Raw genomic sequence first — 23,834 nt, 5'->3', positions numbered from 1 at the left:
ACAAAAAAAACAAAAAAAACTACTAAGTGATAGTATAGACACTTGTTGTAATATGAATGGATAATATAATATAGTATTAATATATAGATATACGTGCTTTACCATAAGTGGATTAGTAACATCACGTGGCGGTGTGACTGTCTCATTAAGAAATTACTCACCACAAGACACAAACACAAGAACCAAAATAAGTTACAAAGAAAGAGAAAAAGAGGAGAACTACATCTACTAGACTACATTGCAAAATCTTCTATGTCTAACAAAAGGTTCCCTCATTTATTTACAAGAATTTGCATTGATTGTAATTACAAAGCTTTCAATTCAAGCATTTCACCCACTATAGATGCAGGTTGCATCCTATCTTATACCTTGGTTCAGATGCTTCAATCGTTGTAGGGCATTGCGGTGGACGACTTTCGAGGAGGAGACCCCTCTCCATCTATTGGTTGTGACAAAAAGTACTTCATAGAAGTTCTGGAGACATCTGAACTAAGTATGCTAGCATTCAAGAATGGAGGCCGCTTTGGTGAAGGGATGACACATTCTTTATCAGTCAGCATCTGAACCACTTCAGTCATAGATGGTCTCACTGCAAGAGAAGCTTGTGTGCACAGAAGCCCGATTCGAAGTACATCGGATGCCTCTCTCTCCGGGAATCCCCCTTTCAAGATGGGATCAACAGCTTCAGTAATATTTCTTGCCTTGTAATGCTTCCAAACCTAATGCCATAAGAAAAAAGAAAACACACAAACAAAAATATGCATGTCATTAAGCATGTTGGGCAAACTTTGTTTACAATGAATGATAACCGTGCAGTTTGGTTCAAAGGAATTCTTTTTCTATTGATAAGGTCTGCATTGTCCAAACTCAGAGCTCCAATCAAATAATGCACCAGGGATGTGAATCTCACAGCGTAGAGAATTGAACTTGAACCCTCTGCGAAAACACGATTCTTCCTGCCGCTCACAATCTCAAGAACCATCACACCAAAGGCATAAACATCAGCCTTGTCTGTTAACTGTCCTCGGACAAGGTATTCAGGAGCCATATATCCCCTACAACGAAAATATCAGATTAATTTTTACCCCATGGCTCTACCTTTTGCAGTAATTGAGTGTAAACATATCTAAAAGGTGGAACAAAATTACTGGGAGTGATTTCTTCTTACAATGTACCCGCAATTCCTGTGCTAAGATGAGATTTATCAGGACCAACACATCTGGCAAGCCCAAAATCAGCAATCTTTGGAATGAGATTCTCATCAAGCAGAATGTTGCTGGCTTTTATGTCCCTATGAATAATTTTTACTCCGCAACTTCCATGAAGATACACAAGCCCCTCAGCAATTCCACAGATGATATCAAATCTTTGTTTCCAACTTAGAATATGCAGTGTGTCCTTATCTGCATGAGATAAACTTTTATTAATGGAAAAGAAAAAAAATTAGAAGTTGGTTTTGAAGAACTGCTTCTACTAGGGTTGGGCAGCTCACCAAAAAGGACTTGGTCAAGGCTTTTGTTGGGTACATATTCATACACCAGAAGACTTTCTGGACCTTCAATGCTGCAACCTAAGAGCTTAACAAGGTTCTGGTGTTGAATTCCGCTGATGAGATTCACCTCATTGAAGAAGTCGTCCACCCATTGCCGGGTATTGAAGTACAATCTTTTAACTGCAACAGTTCTCCCATCTGGAAGAACTCCCTTAAACACAGAACCAGCTCCTCCTTGGCCTAATTTCCTCGAGGCATCGAAGAAATTGGTGGCCTTTTCGAGCATTTCGTACTTGAAATTCAGATTATTCTTGTGTATGGAAATTGATATCTGAATAGGACCATTGCACACTGAGAGAAGAAGGATAAAGAACCAACTTAGAAAATGTAGAAAAATAACAAAAGAAAATAGAGGTTTTTAGCAGTTAGGAGAATAGTTTCAAGGCATTGTTTACCTTCATTTCTCTTTGATAATCTCTTGTAGGCCATAACAACTCCAAACAAAGCAAGCAAACAAAGGACCATGGCAGATAAAACTGTAGCAACAATATGTTCCACTTTAACTGAGAAAAAACATGGCACAAGAAAAAGAGACCGCTTGATCAAAACCCAATGCAAACATAAAAATTCAAAAGAGAGAGAGTGAGAAACATTGAAACCAGCCTCACCACAATCTTCTGAATCAGATTCAATTCCATAGAACCTCTCAGTAGAATACCTCAGATAACACCCTGCAAACATAGCCCTGCCTTCAACCCCAGGCACACATTCCCGGCGGAGGCTAGCCCCTGCTTCTTCCAAGCACTCTCTGCACCCGCTTTCATTGATTGTCTTCCAGCACTGTGCCAATGCATACACATTCTCCACCCCTCCTCTCTGCTCAAACACACCAAACCCTTCATGGCTCACGGCCTTTTCTGTCACATTTCCAATCACATCCTCAACCTTTCTAACAAACTCTTCTGTTTTGGACTTCGAAACATCGATTGTTGAGCCGCTACACTTCACATTCTTGTGCTCTTCATCCAAAGATTGGTGGGAGAACTCGTGGTCATCATAGCCAAGAAAGCATCCGTCAAGATATATACGTGCCGAGGTAGAGGGAAGGCACAGAGGGAGCTTTGTTCTAGACACTGCAAAGCAAGCGGCGCAATCGATCGGTGAGAGGTCATCGTAGCATTGGGCAAAGGCGTAGACCTCCGGTGCCGGTGAGGCAATAGTGTACTCACCCCAGCGTTTTGCATTGACATCATTGGAGATGAAGTCCATTACAGTTATGAAGTTTGGAATGAAGTTGCTGCTGGAGTTATGCTTGGCATGTCCACAGAATCGACCGGCCTCGGAGATTCGGGGTTCTGAAGTAGAGGAAGAGAAGAGGAAAGCATAGATTATAAGGAATATGAAAATAGGGCTTTGAGGGGTTAAGATTGGTAATCGCATGGTATTCAAATTGGCTGTGTTTTCCTCTGTTTCAAAATTGAGATAGAACAGGGGAAAACAGAGGAATTTGGTCAACGGGTTAATCTCTCTGGATAATTGTTTCTGTTTTCTTTATTTGGGTGGAGATGGGGTTGTTGAGGCCTCAGCGTCTGGTTTGATCGTTTTTCATGCATGGTAGCTTCAATTTGAAGCCAAAAGCCAAGAATGAGCCGCCTCAGTGCAGCATTTTTGACGCTTTTTGAGGACCCAGAATCTTTTGAACCCAACTTGCTTAAACCCTACAACCATACATGTTCTAAATTTATAGTAAGGTAATTCATACAATGGTTCTGAAGTCAAAGCTGAAATTTCAGCATGCTTTTACCATCAAAAGTAGAAAAAAGTGCTTGTATTTGGCTGTCTAACTTGTCTTTGACCTAAATCATTTCACATAAACAATCACATGTTACCATGCTGCTAAGCACCTTGATTTTGTAGTTTTTTCTTTTCAATATAATGTCTGACATGATGGTGAAAACAGGATTGATTGCCTAAAAGAAACAAGGCCCCTCACTCTGTGTTAATGATTACTTCCTGCATGAGGAACATGAGTAAAAATTTCAGGCGCAAATTATCATATGTTAATTCCCTAATTCCCATTTCCATTATTAAATAGCAAAGCCACCACAAGAATATTAAAGAAATTATATAAAAAAATTTGTTTCATCTGCTTGCTGCATTCTTGTAATTTTCCTGGAAAGCTCTGCAAACTTGCAACCTAACATTTGCACCTTTTCTGTTTCTTTATTTCTTATCCTAATAATCAGACTTATGATAAACGTGATTTGGGTTTTGAAATTAATAATAAAAGAAGTTATTGTGTGTCTTCCTTGCCTTCTCTTTAGATCAGATTCTTCCTTACCTAATGGCATTAAACATGCATACATATACAGCCACTGGGGGGAGGGGAGAGCACCATACAGAAAACTACAAACCACTGGGGATGCCTTGTTTATTTTTAAAACAGTACTTCAGCATTGGTCTGATCCCACGACTGGCCCAAGCCTCAGCCCAAGATAATGATACAGGCCATTTAATGCTTTAGCTATGAGAACTTAGCCCATCTTAATTTCCAACCGCTACTTAATAATAAGTTGACGTGCCAATCGAGTCTAGCTCATTGGAAAAAGTTTGCAGATCTCTGGTCTCATATTTGAACCCCCAAGTCACCTTGGTTGCATGAGAAAACCCCCCTCCTCCCTCGTACTAACTACGACCAAAAGGAAAAAATCTTAAGTTAACACAAGCTAAACACAACATTAAACATGCACATGGAGTGGCATCACAGTGGAAAAGTGGGCCAAACTCTCCCCTTCCCACTCTCTAGTGCACTTGGATTCAATTCATGTAAAAGACAATCTTGAAGCAACTCAATATAACATCCCCCTCCCTAGCAAATGATCCAAAAAAAGAAACACACAACATTAAACATTATAGTATTTGATTAAATAATGTCGACCCTAGTTAGGAGAACCAAAGTACATAAGCATATTTCTTCTGGCATTGGCCAAAAATGGTCATGTTCATGATCAAACATGTACAAAATGGTAAAGATGGAACTGTAAATGGCGAGTCATCAGTCCTTGGTAAAACAAGGTCGATAAATGGTATCCATGACAGCAAACTGCATGTTCTCTGATGGCTTCCAATGGCGCTTCCTCTGATTTATAAACCAGTTGTTTATTTGTTTCTGATCCAATCCCGTCACCTGAGCCAACGAGATTTTGTCTGCTTCCTGCAGCAAATCAATAACAAAACAGATGTTAATTACGGTTTAAAAATTGATCAAAGCAATGCTAGTATATATGTTTTGTTTTGGAGTTACCGTTGGGTATGGCCATTTTTCGTGAAGATTCCACCAATCAAAGAGGGTTTGCCTAGCTTCTCTCGGGAGCTTCCCTTTCTTCTTCTTCTTGGAGAATTCATGCTTTAGGGTGCTTATATAGCCACTGTATTTACGTAGGAGTTTGTCCTTGAGCTCGTGCTCTTCGCCTGTTCGTGGAGACGTCTCTCCTCCACTCAAGTCTTCTTCATCAGATGAACCACCACCGTCGTCTGCAAATTGAAATGCACGAACGTCACCTTCATGCCTTAAACAAAACCCTATGGAATTGGTTAATTTCAGCAAAAACTGAGCAAGAAGATTGAAATGAAACAAAATAATAATTAGAGCATACAATGACAATCCGTAACTAATTGAAGGATCACCTAGCAAAATATTGCTACGTCTCAATATCATAAACAGTCTCCACCAACCCAAATAGTGTTCGAATTAATCCTTTTATTTGTTAGCAAGATCGAGAGACTTATGCGAGAGCATGGGACATGGAGCCCCATAATCCAAAAAGGGCATAAAACAGGATTGTGGGTGCAGATATGGGGACCACCAGTGGACCAAGTACTGGGCCCCATGAACCCACCCATCAGCTCAATCCATCCATTGATGATCATACATGAGAGAGAGATGAGGCCATGCATGCATGCGATACACAAGTACACATGGAGAGCAGGAAGTCGTGTTTCCAGGGATGTGATGGATCATAAAGCCATGCTACATGGAAGGCGGGGTCCACTAAATTTACAGCAATAATCAAAAGCAGCCACTGACAATCAATCGTTATCTCATCCGAAGAGGAGAAAAAGAAAACTTTAAAACAATGAATTAAAATAAATATTTCTCAAGTTCGTTGTGTCGTATCGCATGCAGTCAATGGACTGGATGATCTGTCTCTTCTCTCAACTCAATCTCATACTCAGAGGTAACCCGTAAAGCACGCCAACCCAAAACCCCTTGCCCAGTCTCCAATCTCAATCACTCCATCTGGAGCCTATAAAACTCCATACATATATTTTCCAACTTTTCTTATGTTCTTGCAGTTCCGAGAAAAGGTTGCAGAAAAAAAAAGCATTAAAATATCCCCATGCTTTCCCTTTTCCTTTTCCTTCCTTTTTTTTATTTTTTTCTTTTCTTTTGGGACTGTATATATCTAGGTTCATGTACAAACATGGGGATATAGTGGAAATCCAATTGAAAATAATTGATGTACAAACATAATGACTGAACCCATTAATTCAATCTATTTTATAAAAACAGTTTTAAAAAAACCCCATTTCATTTAAGCATACCCTAATAAAAACATAATAATAACGTACATGAATGAGATGTCTAAAAGTGGTTGATAAAAAAGTATAAAAATGAATTTTCATGAAGGCTAAGTCGATCTGTGAATAAAGTCAAATATTGTCATGTCGTTAAAATAAATCATAGAAGCAAACCACCCATTAATGTAATAGTTTGAAGTATTTAAATATTTGTTCTTCCAAAAACAGATGCTAAGTTCGAGTCCTAACGTAGTGTGTGAGTTTAGCATATTATCGCCCCTCTCAATAGGAAAGATTCTAAAAATAAATAAAGCAAGCATAGAAAAATACGTCTTAATATTATTGATGTAGAGAATACCAGGAACACTCAGTTTACTGCGAAAAAGAGGGATGCAGAAAATCACAGAACATACCTAGCGAAGGAAGAAAAAGCATTGGGTGATAGAGATATAGGAAGGAAAGAGCAACCGCAGCTTGAACCAGTGACTTTGAATGCTTAAAAAGCTGACCCTACTGTGGATGCAGCGGCAACTGCGGGAGTCCATGGTCAACGAGTCAACCACATACACTCCTCCTCCCCTACCCAATGATCACAATGACAATTTTACCCTTCGTATGCCGTATATATGCCGTATGTCCTGTTTTGTACTTGTCCTAATAATAGTATAATACACGATTTTCAAAGCCCTCACTGAGGCATATGCTAGTGGGTGCACAGTAGAGATTGAAATGATATATCACACCTCTCGTGCATGCACAGTGAGCAAACACAGCCTACTGACTACTGCGCCAGCTACTTCTTTTCCTTTCTTCTTTCATTTTACTGGGAATAAATTTCTACATTTGATCAAATATCTCTAGATCAATTTCTAAGTTTCATTGTTTTTAGGGCGATGAAGCAAAGCGAAGTTCAAGAAGGAATGTTCAAACACAAATAATGAAGGATAACATATACTAAATTTACACACACTATACGGGTGATAAGACTCAAACCGAGGACCTTTCTTGAAGGAGCAAAAGCTCCAAACCACTACACTAGTAATGATGGAGATTTCTAAGGAATGATGGAGATTTCTACATTATTACATTTATTTTCTTGGCATTAATATTGGTCAAGATGGTCTATCAGCCTATGGTCTGGTTAAAATCATATAATGAGTGAGACACAACTGAATAACTATCCTAACATGAACCCTAATTAATAAAGGTGTACTTGTAGAACACCATTCAAACATGAACATTTACCAATAAAAACAGAAAGAAGAAAAGACATTCAAACACAAGCCTAATTCCAGAAAGGCTTGCATGGGCATCCTCGTGCCATAGGAATTGAAAATTCAAAGAAGCCAGTTCAAGCATGCAATTGACTAGAAAAGCACTCAAACCACATGATCAGTTCAGAAGCTTTCGCAAGCCAGGTGCCATACATAAAGGCGATCGATGAATCCTTTTGAAATTTAAACTATATATAGTTTTCTGGCATGCCCAAACCACTACTTAAAACAAGCTTCCCACACCTGAGGTCCCAAACAAAATCCAGAACTTCCAAATGAAAGCAGCTTTTTTTCAAAGCTGTGCAAAAATAATAGCATATATACCATACTGTATCTGTAAAAAGTAACATTAAAATAACTTTTGTTGGCGACAAACTCCATATGTACCAAGTACAAATCGAATGGATTCAGCCATTATATAAGTATATACACAAACCTCAAAAGTAGGAGATCAGCAGTGATCAAAGGAATATATGTATATATATAACTAGTTTAATCTTCTTCAAAAGACTCTGTAAGGAAGCTAGTTGTGTTGATGGCATTGGCATGGATGATTACAAGAAAAGTTGTTTATTTCAGATGGCCATTTGAAACTATATATTCCTAACAAGTCTTTCGAGTACAATGCCTTTCCCAAAGTAAATTTATTATTCCTTCCCCATGGCATGCACTAAAACTCATACTCGATCATATCCAAACTTGAAGATTTAGTATGGAGATATCTTTAGGAGGGAGTGCATCCACATTAAAGAAAGTTTAGTGCTACCATATGAAGAAAAAAAACCAAGGGCCATTGATGTATGCACCCAAAATTAGGCCAATCACTTACTGGCTGAGAGCCTACATATACCACATCCCATGTATATTTTTATATATATACATAAATTCTCCTTTGCGGACATCTAGACGTTATTATCGTGCGGACGTCATATATGATTTTCCCAATAAATTTGCCCTAGCTAGAGCAAGAACCAGTACATTAACTGAGTTAATTTCATTTTCCATTCTCTATAAATCATGACAAATGGGAAACCTTAGACTGTTTATGCCTTATAGTGTGACAAAGAACAGGCATACATTACAATTTAAAACACTGCCTTGGAAACTGGTCAACCATGTTAGCATCTTTATAACATAAATAAGCTATAGATGAATTACATACTAAAACCATTGAAGATAACAGACAGTAAAAAAATTGTGTAAATAACCTTCACTGCTATATATACTGTCATTGGTGTAATTTTGAGATGTCAAAATTATCTGGGTACTAGCGAGTTTCTTTTCATAATAGAGAAAACCTTCACATCATAGCACTGAAGGAAATCTCAGGTGCACACCTAGTCCTCCAGGGATATACAAGAAAAGGATCTCTTTTAGGGTTTCTAAATTTCTGCTGTGATATATATATATATTTTGCCAAATGTGTATATATATATCTGAGCCGTGAAAGCTTTAATTTTGTTTCGTCAGTAAGAATAAATAAACTGAACGTTTGTTTGTTTGAGGTGCAGCAGCTTTTTTAATATTTAATTTAATTTGTCTAATGAGAACCAATAAAGGGAACTGAGCCTAGGAAGTATAAGAATCCAAACAACTACAGTATGCTCTCTTCCTTCCCATGGCTATGAGAGAGACAGCTTGTGCCTGTTGCTAACTTATTGCTATTTCCTCATCCTGGGTTTCCATGGGATTATGTATGTAATAACTTCAAGGCACAAATATTAACGAAACAGAAAACAAAAACAAAACAAAACAAGATTTAGTTAATTATGAGAGAGAAAGAGAGAGAGAGAGAGAGAGAGAGTACTAGGAGTAGTAGTGTTATTGGAGGAGAGAGTGATGAGCTGCGTCTCCATCTTGTTTAAGAAGGTTATTGCTTCATCGAAAGGTCTCGTAAGATCCGATTTGTACTTGAGTAATATATCGCAGTATGTTTCCTTTTTTTTTTTTTTAAAGCAACAAAAATAAATAAAAAGAGAAAACAATTAGATTAGGCATAAGAACAAGGGAAACAAACAACGAGGGAGAGAGAGAGAGACCATGAAGGCATCGAGCTCAGGATCCGCAGTTGCCATGCAAGTTGAAGCTGAAGTTGAACTTCTCCTACAAATTAGATGATCACTTTCCCTCCTGATTTCGTCCAACACACTTGCCACTTCTGGTGGCGCTCCCACCTACACATGTTTATTGAGCCAAATCAAAAACAAATTAATCACAGTTTCAGTTTACAATTTAATAAACAAGTCAACTTAATTAGTAGTTCTCATCTTCATCTCCCTCGTGGAAAAATTTTCACCACAAAACCCTCGACTCTCTAGACTAGAGAGACTGATTTAACACATATCATTAATTTCTTGGTCTTCTCTTTTCGTTTTGCTTTCAATTTGGTTTAGATTCTTCTGCCTTTCTTTCTTTGGTTACCCAATTAATTTCTTTATTTTCTGAGCAACCAAACTGATATATATGTATATATATTAAGAGCAACTGCTACTCCACCTTTTGGCAATCGATGTAAGCTTGAAGAAGCTTGGGGTAAAGAGGATGTGAAGCGATCTTCGCATTCATTTCGCACAAAACCTCCTCTCCCAAACCACACCCTCCTCCTCTTTCTCTTTGACTATTAATTCCAACAGCCACAGCCGAAGCAGCATCCGATACACCAGAGGAGCAACCAGAAAACACGGGGTCGGGCCTCTGCAGCCCGGGCATCCGGTCGCCCAAAGCCGCCGCCAAAGGCTCGAAGGCGCTCTTGTGGTAGTAGTCGTAGCAGTCCACCTCCACCTGATGCTGATGATGCTGATGATGATCAGGAACCGTTAGATTCTCCGGCATGGCCATTGATGAAGAGTAGTATTGATCAGAGCTGAAACCTGAAGCCTGCGTCGATGAGGCGAGGCCGTACAGTTCCTCCATCATTGTTGGCTTTCCAAAGAGGAGGAGGAGGAGGAGGAGGAGGAGAAGAGGGTGAGCTAGCTATATATCTGCTTAGCCTTAGGGAAAGACAAAAAGACCAGAGCTAAGCTTGTGATTATAGACATGGAAAGTGGGAGTGTGAGGCCATTGAGAGCGCACACATTAATTGTTTAATTAATTATACTATAAGTAGTTAATGGGCTGTATGTATATGTAGAAGTTGTACATCAAGTCAAAAGGTCAACAACCAGTATTCCATGCTCGGAGAAATGCTTCCAAAAAATAGTTTGTTGTCACTTATCTTTATCGTGTAAAGTAACATAATTCAAATTATATATTTTTTTTCATGCAAACGATATAGGGTTGGAAGAGGGATTCTAATATAGAATCTCGGATGAATGAATAACTGTTGTTAATTATTTGAGTTATAAATTTTTTGCTATATAATTTTTTTAAAAGAAAATCTATTTGGCATTTATTTTCATTCTCCATATATACAGTAAATATAATTAGTATATAATTAATTACTGAATATTACTGTATCGGTCTAATATATATACAAAATTAACTCATAAAAAAATAGAAACTAATTATAGACAGAGATTTATTTGCAAGAAGAAATTGATCCTTACTGTATATATGAAGCGATGGTCTATTGGGAAGTGTAAAATTTTGGCGTACGGACAAGGAGAAACTGGAGCCTTGGCCCTGTGCATCTGAGCTGAACTTCTTTTCAGTTGTCTGATCATGACTAGGTCCAAATCTTTGCACAGAGCGTCGAAGTCACTTCCCTTTCGAGTCTCGACTAAACTACAAAAAGTGGCCATCTCAATTCGCAACCCATTGCGTGGCATGACCCATCTACACTATTTATTTTCATGATCCATTTTATTATTCAGACCAAAAAAAAAAAAAAAAGATCCATTTTATTACATTTTTTAAACATATAAATATATATATGTCTTGCCTTGCATTGCACCAGTACATAAATACCAATGGATCATACAACACAACCAATAATTGGTGTGAACGAAATTTGACATTTTTTATATTGAAATTTTTTCTTGTTTTGTAATGTCAATGAATGGTGTGTGTGTACGAAATGAGTTAGATGATCAATGATTCATCAAGAGTTATAGTTCAAGTTGCAAAAGAAAATTACTCGAATCAGTAGCAGAGCCAGAAATTTAAGTGAGATGGGGCACATTTAAAAATTCAAACTTTTTTACTTTCTCTATTGTTACTTTTTGTATAAATAACCTAACATTCATTCATAATAATAAAATATATGCAACTCAAAAGAAATTTAGACTTGAGAATAAAAGAGAGAACTAAAAAAAAAGAAGAAAAATTTAAGAATTTAAGAGGAATTTCTTAATATTTATATAATATTACTGTAACTAAATATCCATACAACAATATTTGAGGAGGGGCACATGCCCTCCCTAGGCATGCATTGGCTCCGCCACTGACTCGAATTAACATGTTCATCTTGAACATTACTTGGCATGAACACAAATATGACATAACGTACGTTAGGTGAGTTAGATTATGTAATTAGATTGGATTCATAATCCTAGTCAAATGTTTGGTGTCCTAAAAACAACATGGATTGGATTATGTCTAATCCTACTAGAGCCAAATGTAGCAGGATTATGAATCCTACCAAAAGATTGGGATTAAGTTGGATTGGATTATACTAAGCCATGTAATAGCACATTTCAATTAATCCAACCCCTTAATCGTGTGTAGTAACAAACACATCATTAGATTAGTCTTATCATTTCCAATAAAATGCAATCTAATTCTACCTCATAATCCAATCCAATCTCAATCAACAAATATCATGAATTATTGAGGTATACTAAACCCTAAGGCCTTAGTTGGTGGGTAGCAGAAGTATTAAGATTGGATTAGCTTATTCAAATCCCACCATAACCCTATTATGTGCATTTTTTCAAAGATAAGTTATCCTACTAAAAAGGTATGGGATACATAATACCACTAATCCAACTCCTTTGACCTTGAACCCAAAATTCAAAAGTCACAACACAAACTCAAGACATTAGTGTCAATATGCAATTCAATACGATCCAATCCTATAACTTAATCCAATATAATCCTAGTCGCTAAACATGACCTAAGAGGAGTGAGCCTGGTGTTGTCCACGTGTAACAAAGGTAGTTTAGGTATGAATTGACTATTTGGTTTCGGTGGTCAAGAAGGCAAAAGAATAAAATACTTATAAGCATATATGATATGATAATTCAGAAAGAAAAAAAAGTCGCCCACTACGTATCATCAGTACAAGAGTATGACTAAAGAGAGAGAGGAGTAATTTTTTTAGTGAAAGAATGAAGTGATATACCATGCGCTGCAGACCAATAGCGTATCGGAATCAGATCACTTTTGTCATTCTTCTTCATGTTTTTATTATCTTCTCCGTCAATTGATTCTTGTTTAATCAAATTAATCTCCTATAATTAGCACCATATTAATGAAGGTACGTACCTACCCTTTTCCTTAAACAAATTCAAATTTTTTTTTTTTTTTTTTGGGGGTCTGAAAATTAAACAAATTCAATTAGGACAACGAATATCAAACTCTTCCAGCAAAACGTGGAATTAATAGTTCGAAAACATAGTTTCTATTTTCTTAAACTATTTGGTAAGAGAATATTTCAAAAGACGTCAAATATTTTGATAACGAAGGTAGGCTAGATTAATTATTGTTTATGAAGCAGCAAAGCAAAGCATATGCTACTTTCTTTGAACAGAAAATTAAGGCGGCCAATCTTCTACATCATACAAATATAATGCAAGATTAGCATGACGACTTTCACTCTCAGAACAAATTATAATAATTATATAATAATGAAACATTAAAAATGATGATTAAAGTAAAAGTTTTAAACCTAAGTAGATCGATGGCCGAATTAGGGTTGAGAAACGTGACTAAAAAACCCTACCCATCGGAATAAAACTGATTCGCCACAAGCGTATGTCTCCCAAAGCAATTCTCATGTCGACACGCTCCTATTCGCATGGCCATATTATTATATAGTATGTATGGCCTTTGGCTTTGTATATTTCTCTAGCTTGATCATTTTGTCCCAAACCTTCTTGAAATACTCAACTAATGATTTTAGAGCTCCCATCTTTTGGCTATTTTCATTAAAAGCAAAGGGACACAATAATAACCCTAGCCGCAAATCCAACTACTATAATGCATATATACCAAACTTAGAGGCACCCTAAAAAAATTGATATAAAACTTAGAGTAGTCATTTTTACGCATAATTCACGTGGTGCATAATATATTCGTCGAGTTCATTATTTTAAAATTAACTATTCTGGGATACCGTCTAACAAGTAAATTATTTTTTATGACTACATATGAGACATGACATAAGTACATTCACTTGACGAGGGATTTGGAGGTTTAGGATATGTTTGGGAGTGCTTCTAGAAGTGCTAAAAACGCTTTTGATAGTGTTTGACAGAAAAGTTTAGAAGTGTTTATGGATCATAGAAACGCTTTCTGAAGAAGCATATGCCATGTGCTTATTCAGGAAGCACTCCCAAATGCTTTTCCAATAAACACTTCGATTTTTTATGAAAATTTCAACATCTTTACAAGAAAAGTGTTTTTTTTTTAGAAGAACGTATGAGCAGAAGTGCTTCCTAAAAAGGCAGTCACAAACGAGTTTTTAAAGATGATATATTCTGTTTTTTTAAGACAAAAATAAGAAATAGAAAAAAGGAGTATTGAATATTATTTTGGACCAGAACGTAGTACTTGAACGTTTCTTTTTTGGTGGGGACGATATTTCTATTTCATTAAGCCCAAAAAGAAAGAAAAAGCTACAAGTCCAAGGCCCAACCCAAAAAGTAGTGTAAAAGTTTACGTAGCATTGGTATTGGGGGGCCAATTCACGAATACGAAGAATATAAAATATCCATTCTACCCTGCTATAACAGAGAATAGTTAGGGCAGCACTGACTTTTCACGTTTGATTTCTGCTCACTCGAATTTAGAATATATCATTGGGCTGTGTTTGGGTGGACCGGTTTTGTTTCTTTAGTCGCGTCTGTACTCTGTGCTTAATAACACACACGAGCCAAACACAACCCAACCTCGCTTTTCCAGTTTGACGTACCCGCTTTGTCGTTAAGAAACAACCGCCAACGAACAAGGGCAACTTCTTCTTCTCCTTTGGTCCTATATTCTGCTGCTCTCTCAAGCTTACAGATTTATTTTTCAATATTTAACTACAATATTCTATTTTATAATACCATTTAAAATGAGAAATTAATTTGGCCAAAGCCACAGTTTTGCATGCATTATAATCACTCGAAGTTGTGCCTCTAACGTGTTTGATGAAATGCCTAAGTAATTCTCAGTCGACGTTGAAAACTTGAACGAGTGTATAATTTGTTCGGAAATAATACAGGAATGGATGTGGCACATTGCAATTTAGACGGCAATGCTGACGCCGTTGAATTTTGTCCACACGACTCGTACCACCATGTCTTGGCAGCTTCAACGTACACATTGCAAGAGGGTGATCGGCCGAGCCGAGCTGGGAGCATATCACTTTTCAATGTTGATGCTGATTTGGGTCGCCTTGATTTGTTTCACCGGATTGAAACAGCGGGTATCTTTGATATAAAGTGGAACCCGGTTGGAGGCTCTGTGAGTCCTCTTCTTGCTCAAGCTGATGCTGATGGTTACTTGAGAATTCATGGTCTTGAGTGCTGTTCAGATGAAGCACGAGGTATGGTATGGCTATGCCCAAGATTGTACTTTTAGTTCAATTTCAGAGCCAAAGGTTTAATGTGCTCTTTAAGTTTTGGTAATGTAAATATGTTAGCTTTCTTTTAACTTTTGAGTGAAGCTGAATCAGCAAAGCTATAAGTCTGCTTATGATCACTGTTCTTATCTTTTAACTGGTATTTTGAATATTTGAAGCAGGGTTTTCTTTGAGAGAGATAACTGATGAAAAAATCAGTTCTGCCATGTGCCTTTGCCTGGACTGGAACCCTTCAGCTACGTCTATAACTGTGGGGCTATCGGATGGTTCGGTCTCGATAGCTTCTATAGTGGAATCCCAACTAGAGACACAAGAACTATGGAAAGCGCATGACTTTGAAGTTTGGGCAGCTTCATTTGATACTCACCAACCCCAGTTAGTATACACTGGTTCAGATGACTGCAAATTCAGTTGTTGGGATTTGCGGGACGGCCCTTCCAAGTTGGCATTTCAGAATACCAAGGTTCATACAATGGGAGTTTGCTGCATAGTCAAAAACCCCAACGGCCCGAATACCGTACTTACTGGTAGCTATGATGAATACCTGAGGGTATGGGATGTAAGATCAATATCAAGACCAGTTAATGAAACCTCAATTTGCCTAGGAGGAGGAGTGTGGAGGATCAAGTACCATCCATTTGTAAGTGGTCTAGTCTTGACAGCTTGTATGCACAACGGATTTTCAGTTGTCAAGATTAATGGGGACAAAGCTGAAGTAATTGAAACATACAGTAAGCATGAGTCACTTGCATATGGAGCTGACTGGCACAGAGAGAAATCGTTTCGTGAAGGCAAAAGGAATAGCACTTTAGTTGCTACTTGCTCGTTTTATGACCGGCTTCTTCGCTTGTGGATGCCAGAAAGTGTTTTGCAGGATTCTGTGCTTTGAGCAAATTTGTTTAGTTGAGTTGTGAAGGATCCAATGGTGTCACTTTTGAGATTCGGCATTCGTACTTTGTTCGGTACGCATTAGTGAAGAAACCTATCTATCTTTTCTTTGTATTAAGTAATATAAGAAATTCAAGTTCTGGTATGTTAAGATTAAACACTGAACATGGTTACTACTTTCTGAACAAAAGCTAAGACATCTACCCATGAAACAGGGTTTGCTTTTGCTACCTTGATTGTTTTGAGTGGATTTTGTATTGGTTTCTTCAAGTAAGTTCTGGTCATCTTAAGATTAAACAACTAACATATTACTATTTTCTAAAGCTCATCGGACAGCAACCCTGAAACAGGGGCCCTGCTTTTGCTTCTTTGAAAAGTCGAGACTCAAGAATGAGTACTTGGGTTGAATTTTCCTACCAGACAAAAATAGAAAAGTTGGAGTAGGGCTAAAGCGTAAAAGGGCTTGATACCGTGGGCTTCAATAGAATTTGAACTTAACCTAATTTTTCATCGATCGTATAAAATTCAGACCTGCTGGCTGAAGAAAGTTGTTAAGCATTTGGGCCACCTTCCAATGAAATCTGTTTTTTTTTGGATTCACCCAAGTTTTTGATCTCCAATTTTGATTCACCCAAGTGAAGAAAGATTTTCTCTACATGTGGAGGTCCTCTTGCACATAGCTCTAAGGATTATTCTTTTGTTTTGTCTCCTTTTATTCTGTCAATGTACTATTTCGGATCTTTGATAATTTCCCTCTCCTTCTTGCACTGTATTATAAGAGAGAGAGAGAGAGAGAGAGAGAGAGAGAGAGAGAGAGAGAGAGAGATAATGTTTTTGAGGTAGAGCTTCCATGACCTATTTGATATCACATAGTGAGAATCAATGTAATTGTCACTAGGGTTCACAATCTGACAATCATCTTCCCCATTTTTTGTCTTTGCTGTTTTTTCAATGCAAATGTGGGGCCTTAAAATAAACCACAGCAAGACGCAATTACTCCCTCTTGTTCAATAAATTCCTCAATGGTTTGTACAATTACTGCTGGAAACTGATGGTCCCCAACCCCAAGCAAGCATTTTCCTTTGAATAATGCAGTAGAAAACATATAAGACATAGAATAAATGGTGTTAAATCAGTAGGCATGGTCTACAAATGATCACCATTTTGATCTCTCACTGGTTGTAACTGAAGACAGACCGAAAGACGAAAAACAATTTGGCTTATTCAAGGTAGCTTTTTCATCTTTTGAGAATCACATGATGATTTAGATGCAACCCATTTTTATTATCTTTTGTATGCTTTCACCAACCAAATGATTGGTGGGTTTTGTGGAGCAGAACAGAAGGTTTACTTTTGCAATCTGCTGCAGAAGTAACATGCATGAGCACAAGTGCTACCAAAAAATAAATCCAAATCCTCCCCACCCCTTTTAAAATAGTATGAAACTGTTGAAACTAGAAGAAACTAATAAGAAAACAAATGCCTTGGACAGGGAAGTATATTTTACTTCTACTTAATTATGTTAGCTGCCAATAAAATATGAAGCAATAAAATTATGAAGTTCTGAGAAGCAAAACATGGGTCTGTCTCTGTTCTGTCATCTCTATCCTCGGAAGCTATCCATGCACGTGTAAGTGTTTTTCTTCCACAAATTTTTAAACAATAAAATCTAGTTAAGTAGTGATCAGGGTCTGAATGCAACCGAAAAAAAAAAAAAAAAAAAAAAAAATCAAACTTTAAGCTTCGACGGTTTAACTTCATAACTGATTTGTGCTATCTAGTTTAGACTTGAGGAAAATATTAACCACTAATTTTTGGTTATTGAGCCCAGCAGCTGCAGATCATTTATAGCCAAAAACAGCAGTGTTCCAGTCTCTGTCATCTCTCTCTCTCTCTCTCTCTCTCTCTCTCTCTCATCTACCCAGGAAAGTAATTGTACTGCCATCCCTGCCAGCCTCAACTCTCTAGTGCACTATTTTTTATCTGAAACTTCATCAACCACTAAACAGCCCAACTCATCCTGTTAAGTCCTTATCCTTTCACCTCCATTATTTTTTCTAATCTCTCTCTCTCTCTCTCTCTCTCTCTCTCTCTCAGCACACAAATACATTTTCATTTTTCACAGCCATATTTATGAAGTGGTGCCCTGTCCTCATTGTTCAAAACTCTTCTGTCAAACCCCACAGATGTCTCTCTTTTGCTTGTAGATAGATGTCAGACTCAGACTCACACTGAATTTAACTATTTGAGTCTTCATCTGAGATGGGTTTGCTTCATACTTCACGGGCTGTTTTGCTTCTTTGGGTTTTTCCACTATTGCTTTTGAAAGCACACTCTGATGGTTCAGAGGTCTCTGTTAAGTTCTTGAAGGCTCCACATGCATTCTCTCATCTGAACTCAGCCACATTTGCATTTGAAGCTTTGGTTGGTGGGAATGCGGCCTCCTGCACAAATTGTAGCTTCAGTTGTAAGGTTTGTTAAACTCTATCACATCTTGAAGCTAGTTTTTGCCTTGAATTTTGGGTGCCTTATCTCTCTCTGTTTCCTTCTGTGTCACTGACTCACTGTGGTTTTCAGTGACTAACATATGTTTTAATGCATTTATTTAGGAAAGTGAGATACAAATTTATGCAGCAACAAATAACTCAACTTTTCTTTTATCTGTTTATTTTGTACCAGAGAAGAACTCTTGTTATTAAATTAAAAAATTTCCCTTGGTATTTCCTAAGTAATTATCTTAGTATAATGCTTTATCATTTTTTTTTCCCTTTATGTTTTATGTTGGAGTTCTGTTGTTTCTGATACTGAAACTGAAGACCGCATATATATTCCATGATGCAGCTGGATGATGGGATGGGTTCAAATTGTGGAACTAGAAAGGTTTCCTACTCAGGGTTGCAGGATGGAAATCATACCTTTGAGGTCTGCACCAATGGGCCTCAAGGAATTGGTTGTGCTTTGCATAACTGGACTGTTGGTAAAGAACCCTTCCCTTATCCTTTTTGAGCATTTATCTTTTTGAAAATTCAAAATCTAAGTAATGCTATCCTTGCTTGAAAGCTACATTTCGAAAAAGTGTCTTTCCATGAAAGAAGTTTACTGGAGTGAAATTTTCGAATAAGTTTGAATGCATTGGCAGCCTGGAGCTTTGTTCTAATATTAAGTTGTATTGATTTCTGCAGACACAGTACCCCCAACCGCATCTGTTACTGCCTCTAGATCTTTTACGGATGCTTTAAATGTTTCTGTTAATATTTCTTTCAGTGAATCCTGTTCCGGTGGAGGAGGCTTTGGATGTTTGTCTGCGAACACCTGCAATGTGAGTAGGTGGCAAACTGAAAATAATGTGCTACTCAGTATTCTTTTGGTCAGTGATATCGTGTTGTGAAGAAAAATGAAAAGTAATTTGATAGATTTCTCTATTTAATTTTTTCTTTACAGCTGCTAGTATATGGTGCTGGCCAAGTGATCCCATCTTCACTCAGTATTCTTCAGCCAAACCTCAAATATTCCGTTCTTGTGGGCTTATCATCTTCTGTTCAATATGGACGAGTGGTCCTGGTAATGGATAAGAATTTCTGCACTGATATTGCTGGAAACAGATTTGTAAGAACAGAAAACTCAAGATTCTATGTACGCATTGGTGAGTGTCTATTTTTCATTCTCTATGGTATATTCATAGAAGAGTAATTACCCAACCTTTTTTTTTTTTTTTCTTTCTCCAAAAAGTTGTAGCCATTTGGTCACAAATGAAATTACAGTCAATGCTCTCAACATGTACTCTTTTCATGGATTTTTCTGCAGATAGAAGAAATGTGTTCGTCAACCTGAGAATTCCTATTCCTGAGAGGCTACTTCAGCTTAATGGTGAAACTAGAACAGTGCAGGCAACTAACAATTATAATAACCTAAAGATTTATGTGTACTTCTCAGAACCTGTTCTGAATTCATCTGCGCAAATTTTAAATTCTCTCAACATAAGTCAGGGATCACTTCTCCCTGCTAGCGGAAATAACACTGGGAATCGCAGATTTGGCTTTGTGGTTAGTTGGTTCATAGATTTGATGTGCCTTATTACGTATATTCTAATGTCAAAGGTGTTAGGCCTATCTCTCCTAATCCTTAGTTTGTGGTCATTTGTGGTCATTTGATTCTGTTTCAGGTTGCAAACATGTCTAGCATTGCTATCATCACAGTGAGCCTCAATTCAAACTTGATAATAAGTAGACAAGGGACTCCAGTTTCTCCAATCTCACCAGCAACTTTCCTATTTGGTACGAACTGATGTGCCTTATTACGTATGTTCTAATGGTACCTTTCTTCCCAATGTTGGAAGAGGTCTCAGCTTCGAACATTGATTTTCAGTATATATTAAAGTTTTACATTTGGGTACGCATAATTGATATTTTGTTCTTTTCTCCTAATGGTAATATGGATATCAACAACTTAGATTCAAAAAGGCCTACTGTGAAGTTGAGCACAACCTCAAGTATGAGAACAAGAGAACACAATATTCCCATATTAATAAAATTCATGAAGCCTGTATTTGGCTTCAACTCTTCCTCTTTATCACTATCTGGTGGGCGCTTACAAAGGCAAGCAATTCTTCTTTTTCAACCTTCCTATAAATAGATGCCTTCATACATGCACATATGGCATGCATACATACATATGGGGTATGTGTACACTTATATTGAGAATTTTACTACTCTACAGTTTTCATGAAATAAGTAGGAGCACATATGTTGTCGAAATAGAAGCAGTTGACGATATGGTTTCTGTCAATGTTCCTGAAAACATATCTGGGGATGTTGCTGGAAACAAAAATCTAGCTTCAAATATTCTTCGTGTGACACACTGTAAGGATTGAGTTTTTCCTTGTTAATTTTTACTAGCAATTCAACGGTACACTGTTTCTAAGTTATGGACAATGTGTGCAGATTCAGTGCCTTTGATAGCTTCTGTCATATCTGCATTTGCTACTGCTCTTTTTGTGGTGACATCCCTAGCTGCGGGGCTGCTTTCTATTTCAACTGCAAGCCTTCAATCTCTTTGGTCATTTAGCAGACAATCTTCTTTGGCATCTGATCCAGCAAGAAATCTTTTTGTACGACACTAAACTTCTTCTGACGCTTTATCAACTTCGTAAATGGATAATTGCATGATTAAATTTTTTTCCATTATTGCAAGACTAATTATGTACTTCTCTTCCTACTCTTATTCAGAGAATTGCTTGTCATATTCAAGTTTTTGCACTCTCTAGATGGTTGGCAGTTACATTGCCAGTTAATTATTATGAATTAGTAAGGGGTTTACGGTGGAGTATTCCCTACTTTAGTCTCCCATGGGAAGCTGGGAATGGCTTCCCAGTCTCTAGTCCTTTCACCAGTTCAAGTTCCTACATGACCGAGAATCATGGTTCCGAAGTTTTCCAAAGCAAGCAACTCGAAAAAGAGATTTTCAGTAAGGATACTTCACTATATGGGTTACCACTTACTCCAACGGAATACAGAACCTTTTTTGAGGTGAGAAACGTTTGATTTCCTGTAAATAGTTATTCCTATCGGTACACAGTGGATATAATTATGATAGTTGTATTGTGCAGTTGGACAGTGAAAACATCAAACCTGAAGCTGACTATATCTCCAATCCTTATAGCTCGAACAGGTGAGCTAAATAGAGCCATCACTTATGTATGTATGTTATAAAGCAGATAGGCTTTCAAGTACAAAAGAAGTAGTTAGTTTTATAAAGATTTTTTTTTTTTTTTTCCTGTAGTAGGTGGAGGAATTTCGACAGGACCATGTTCTGGTTAGCTGTGATTTGTGGTACTTTGATTCTGTTACATGTTTTAGTCCTTTTTATCCTGAAAATGAGGAAGAAGAATTCAGAGAAGCAGAGCTCTTACGGAGCACTCACATTCCCCAGATTTGAAATATTTCTTGTAATACTTGCATTGCCTTGTATCTATGAGGCCTCTGCTGCTCTAGTTAGAGGTACTTTTAATACTAAATTATTTCCTTCCTCCTCTCATTTATGTAATTTTTGCCTTTGCCTCTATAATCTTTTGTTATTAGTTTTCCTTTCATGACTTTGGGAAAGTGAAAAATTCTTACTTTCACGGTTTCAGGAGGAATGCCATCTGGGGTTATAGTTGGCAGTCTGTTGTTGGTTATCACCTCTTTTCTGCTGCTAGCCTTGCTCTTTTTCCTCTCAGTTGGCATTACGTTTGGAAAGTTCCTTCAATACAAGGAAGTGCATCGAGAAGGCCTGGAATTTCACTGGTATCAAGAGCTTGTCCGGGTGACCCTCGGTCCAGGCAAAAGAGGCCAGTGGACATGGAAAGGTCAACCAAACTCTGTTTATCTAATCATTTTTGGCCCTCTGTTTGAAGACCTAAGAGGCCCCCCAAAGTACATGCTCTCTCAGATTTCTGGGGGCAATACCCAGAAGCATGGTGAAAGTATCATTGCCTCCGATGATGAAACAGAAGATGCAGAAGCACCCTTTATCCAAAAGGTGTTTGGAATACTCAGAATATACTACACACTGCTAGAGTGTTTGAAAAGGGTTGCGGTTGGGGTTATGGCTGGTGTCTACATGGACAAATGGCCTTCTAAAACTCCCTCAGTTGCCTTATTGTGCATCACCTCTTTTCAGCTTTTCTTCCTTGTTCTCAAGAAGCCTTTTATCAAGAAAAAGGTTCAGCTGGTTGAGATCATCTCCATTTCCAGTGAAGTAGGTTTATTTGCAACTTGCTTGGTTCTCTTGGAGAAGGAATTTTCAGCCGGCGACAAGACTAAAGTTGGAATTTTCATGCTATTTCTGTTCCTAGTTGGATATGTAGCACAGATGATCAATGAATGGTATGCATTGTACAAACAAACATTGCTGCTGGACTCTGCTGAGAAATCCTTCTTAACAGGTTTGAAATTAGCTTCAATCGGATGCCTCTTGTTATTCATCCCACAGAGATTGATCAAGACCCTGGAAGAAAAGTTCCAAGTGGAAAGCAAGTTCCAAGTGACTCAAAATGCAGAAGGAGCAACAAGGGATCCTAGTTCTTCCACCGGTGGGTACCGGGGCGCCGGGAATCGGAGCTTAGCTGGCACGGATAAACCGTGGCTAAAGCAACTAAGAGAGCTGGCAAAGTCCAGTTTTAGTAAAGAAGGGAGTGGAGTTACAAATGATCCTTCAAGTAGTCACACTCGTCCTAGATGGAGTGGTTTTTGGAGCGCCAAGAGGAGTGGTAGCTCTTCAACTCCAAATTCTTCTGTTGATTTCAAATCAAAACCAACAGGGTTGTACAAAGATTTAGAGGCCATTTTTGCATCGAAGTGAGACAACAGAGTTTTTCCAACAGCAAGATCCTCCAAATTGTTTTGCAATTGCTTCTCTCTCAAGTCTCAACAGATGATGTATAGTTTGACGAATGCACCTAACTACTAGTTATTGCTAGGATTGGATGATGATGGGTTCAAGGGCAACATGACTCTCACAATGACTGGTTGAGATACTCTTATTTGTAGTGGAAAAGATTGATATAAACAGTGAGCTTTGGAGCTTGTATTCCATGCGTTTTTAGTTATGCAGCATACCAGCTTTGTATGAGGGAATTGTTAACCTTTTAAACGAGGTCGTTTTGGACATTAAGCACAATATCAGCATACAAAATATGTCACTGTATGCTCACTGGTCTAAGAAAAAAAAAAAATGTAACCCAAAAACAATTGGAAAAAAGTTATCATAGAAAAGAAAAAGTTGAATAGGATGATTTCCAATGTGTGTTTATAGCTGTGCGAAAATCAGGGGAAAAAATTATTATATATTTAAAGAGTATAGCCGCGCGGCTATACGATTTATTTAATGAAAA

At 37.6% G+C, this 23,834-nt stretch overlaps 4 protein-coding genes across 8 annotated transcripts; 2 read left to right on the top strand and 2 right to left on the bottom strand.

Moving 5' to 3' along the window:
* Positions 1–383: 383 nt before the first annotated feature.
* LOC117629098 (cysteine-rich receptor-like protein kinase 1) lies at positions 384–2,932 on the bottom strand. Its single transcript, XM_034361606.1, has 6 exons — positions 2,161–2,932; positions 1,948–2,049; positions 1,493–1,843; positions 1,169–1,403; positions 911–1,055; positions 384–719 (listed from the first exon to the last, which is right to left on the bottom strand). Exons 1-6 carry the CDS (start codon positions 2,930–2,932, stop codon positions 384–386), a joined length of 1,941 nt encoding a protein of 646 aa, XP_034217497.1.
* A 1,452-nt stretch (positions 2,933–4,384) lies between these two features.
* Positions 4,385–10,403, bottom strand: LOC117629199 (homeobox protein knotted-1-like 2). 2 transcript variants are annotated; one of them, XM_034361709.1, is made up of 5 exons: positions 9,844–10,403; positions 9,387–9,521; positions 9,155–9,284; positions 4,797–5,074; positions 4,385–4,706 (listed from the first exon to the last, which is right to left on the bottom strand). In XM_034361709.1, the coding sequence occupies exons 1-5, from the start codon at positions 10,261–10,263 to the stop codon at positions 4,548–4,550; spliced, it is 1,122 nt and encodes a 373-aa protein (XP_034217600.1). In that variant the 5' UTR covers positions 10,264–10,403; the 3' UTR covers positions 4,385–4,547. The 2 variants fall into 2 exon arrangements, with proteins under 2 accessions (XP_034217600.1, XP_034217601.1); XM_034361710.1 differs by having other exon boundaries at positions 4,797–5,026; positions 9,844–10,396.
* Positions 10,404–14,365: 3,962 nt separating this feature from the next.
* Positions 14,366–16,191, top strand: LOC117628026 (diphthine methyltransferase homolog). 2 transcript variants are annotated; one of them, XM_034360373.1, is made up of 3 exons: positions 14,368–14,478; positions 14,714–15,037; positions 15,235–16,191. In XM_034360373.1, the coding sequence occupies exons 2-3, from the start codon at positions 14,716–14,718 to the stop codon at positions 15,960–15,962; spliced, it is 1,050 nt and encodes a 349-aa protein (XP_034216264.1). In that variant the 5' UTR covers positions 14,368–14,478; positions 14,714–14,715; the 3' UTR covers positions 15,963–16,191. The 2 variants fall into 2 exon arrangements, with proteins under 2 accessions (XP_034216263.1, XP_034216264.1); XM_034360372.1 differs by having other exon boundaries at positions 14,366–15,037.
* Positions 16,192–17,882: 1,691 nt separating this feature from the next.
* On the top strand, positions 17,883–23,670 carry LOC117626922. Of its 3 annotated transcripts, none has more exons than XM_034358730.1 (13): positions 17,883–18,433; positions 18,803–18,938; positions 19,144–19,280; positions 19,403–19,604; positions 19,766–20,004; positions 20,124–20,235; positions 20,412–20,556; positions 20,678–20,820; positions 20,902–21,068; positions 21,187–21,486; positions 21,567–21,628; positions 21,743–21,957; positions 22,092–23,670. In XM_034358730.1, the coding sequence occupies exons 1-13, from the start codon at positions 18,224–18,226 to the stop codon at positions 23,300–23,302; spliced, it is 3,279 nt and encodes a 1,092-aa protein (XP_034214621.1). In that variant the 5' UTR covers positions 17,883–18,223; the 3' UTR covers positions 23,303–23,670. The 3 variants fall into 3 exon arrangements, with proteins under 3 accessions (XP_034214621.1, XP_034214619.1, XP_034214622.1); XM_034358728.1 differs by having other exon boundaries at positions 21,740–21,957; XM_034358731.1 differs by lacking the exon at positions 17,883–18,433 and having other exon boundaries at positions 18,906–18,938; positions 19,226–19,280; positions 21,740–21,957.
* Positions 23,671–23,834: the final 164 nt, after the last annotated feature.

This window comes from Prunus dulcis, chromosome 5, assembly GCF_902201215.1.
Source record: "Prunus dulcis chromosome 5, ALMONDv2, whole genome shotgun sequence".
Classification (NCBI taxonomy): Eukaryota; Viridiplantae; Streptophyta; class Magnoliopsida; order Rosales; family Rosaceae; genus Prunus; species Prunus dulcis.
The sequence above is the reverse complement of the archived record's forward strand: the minus strand, read 5'-3'. Positions and strand labels throughout refer to the sequence as shown.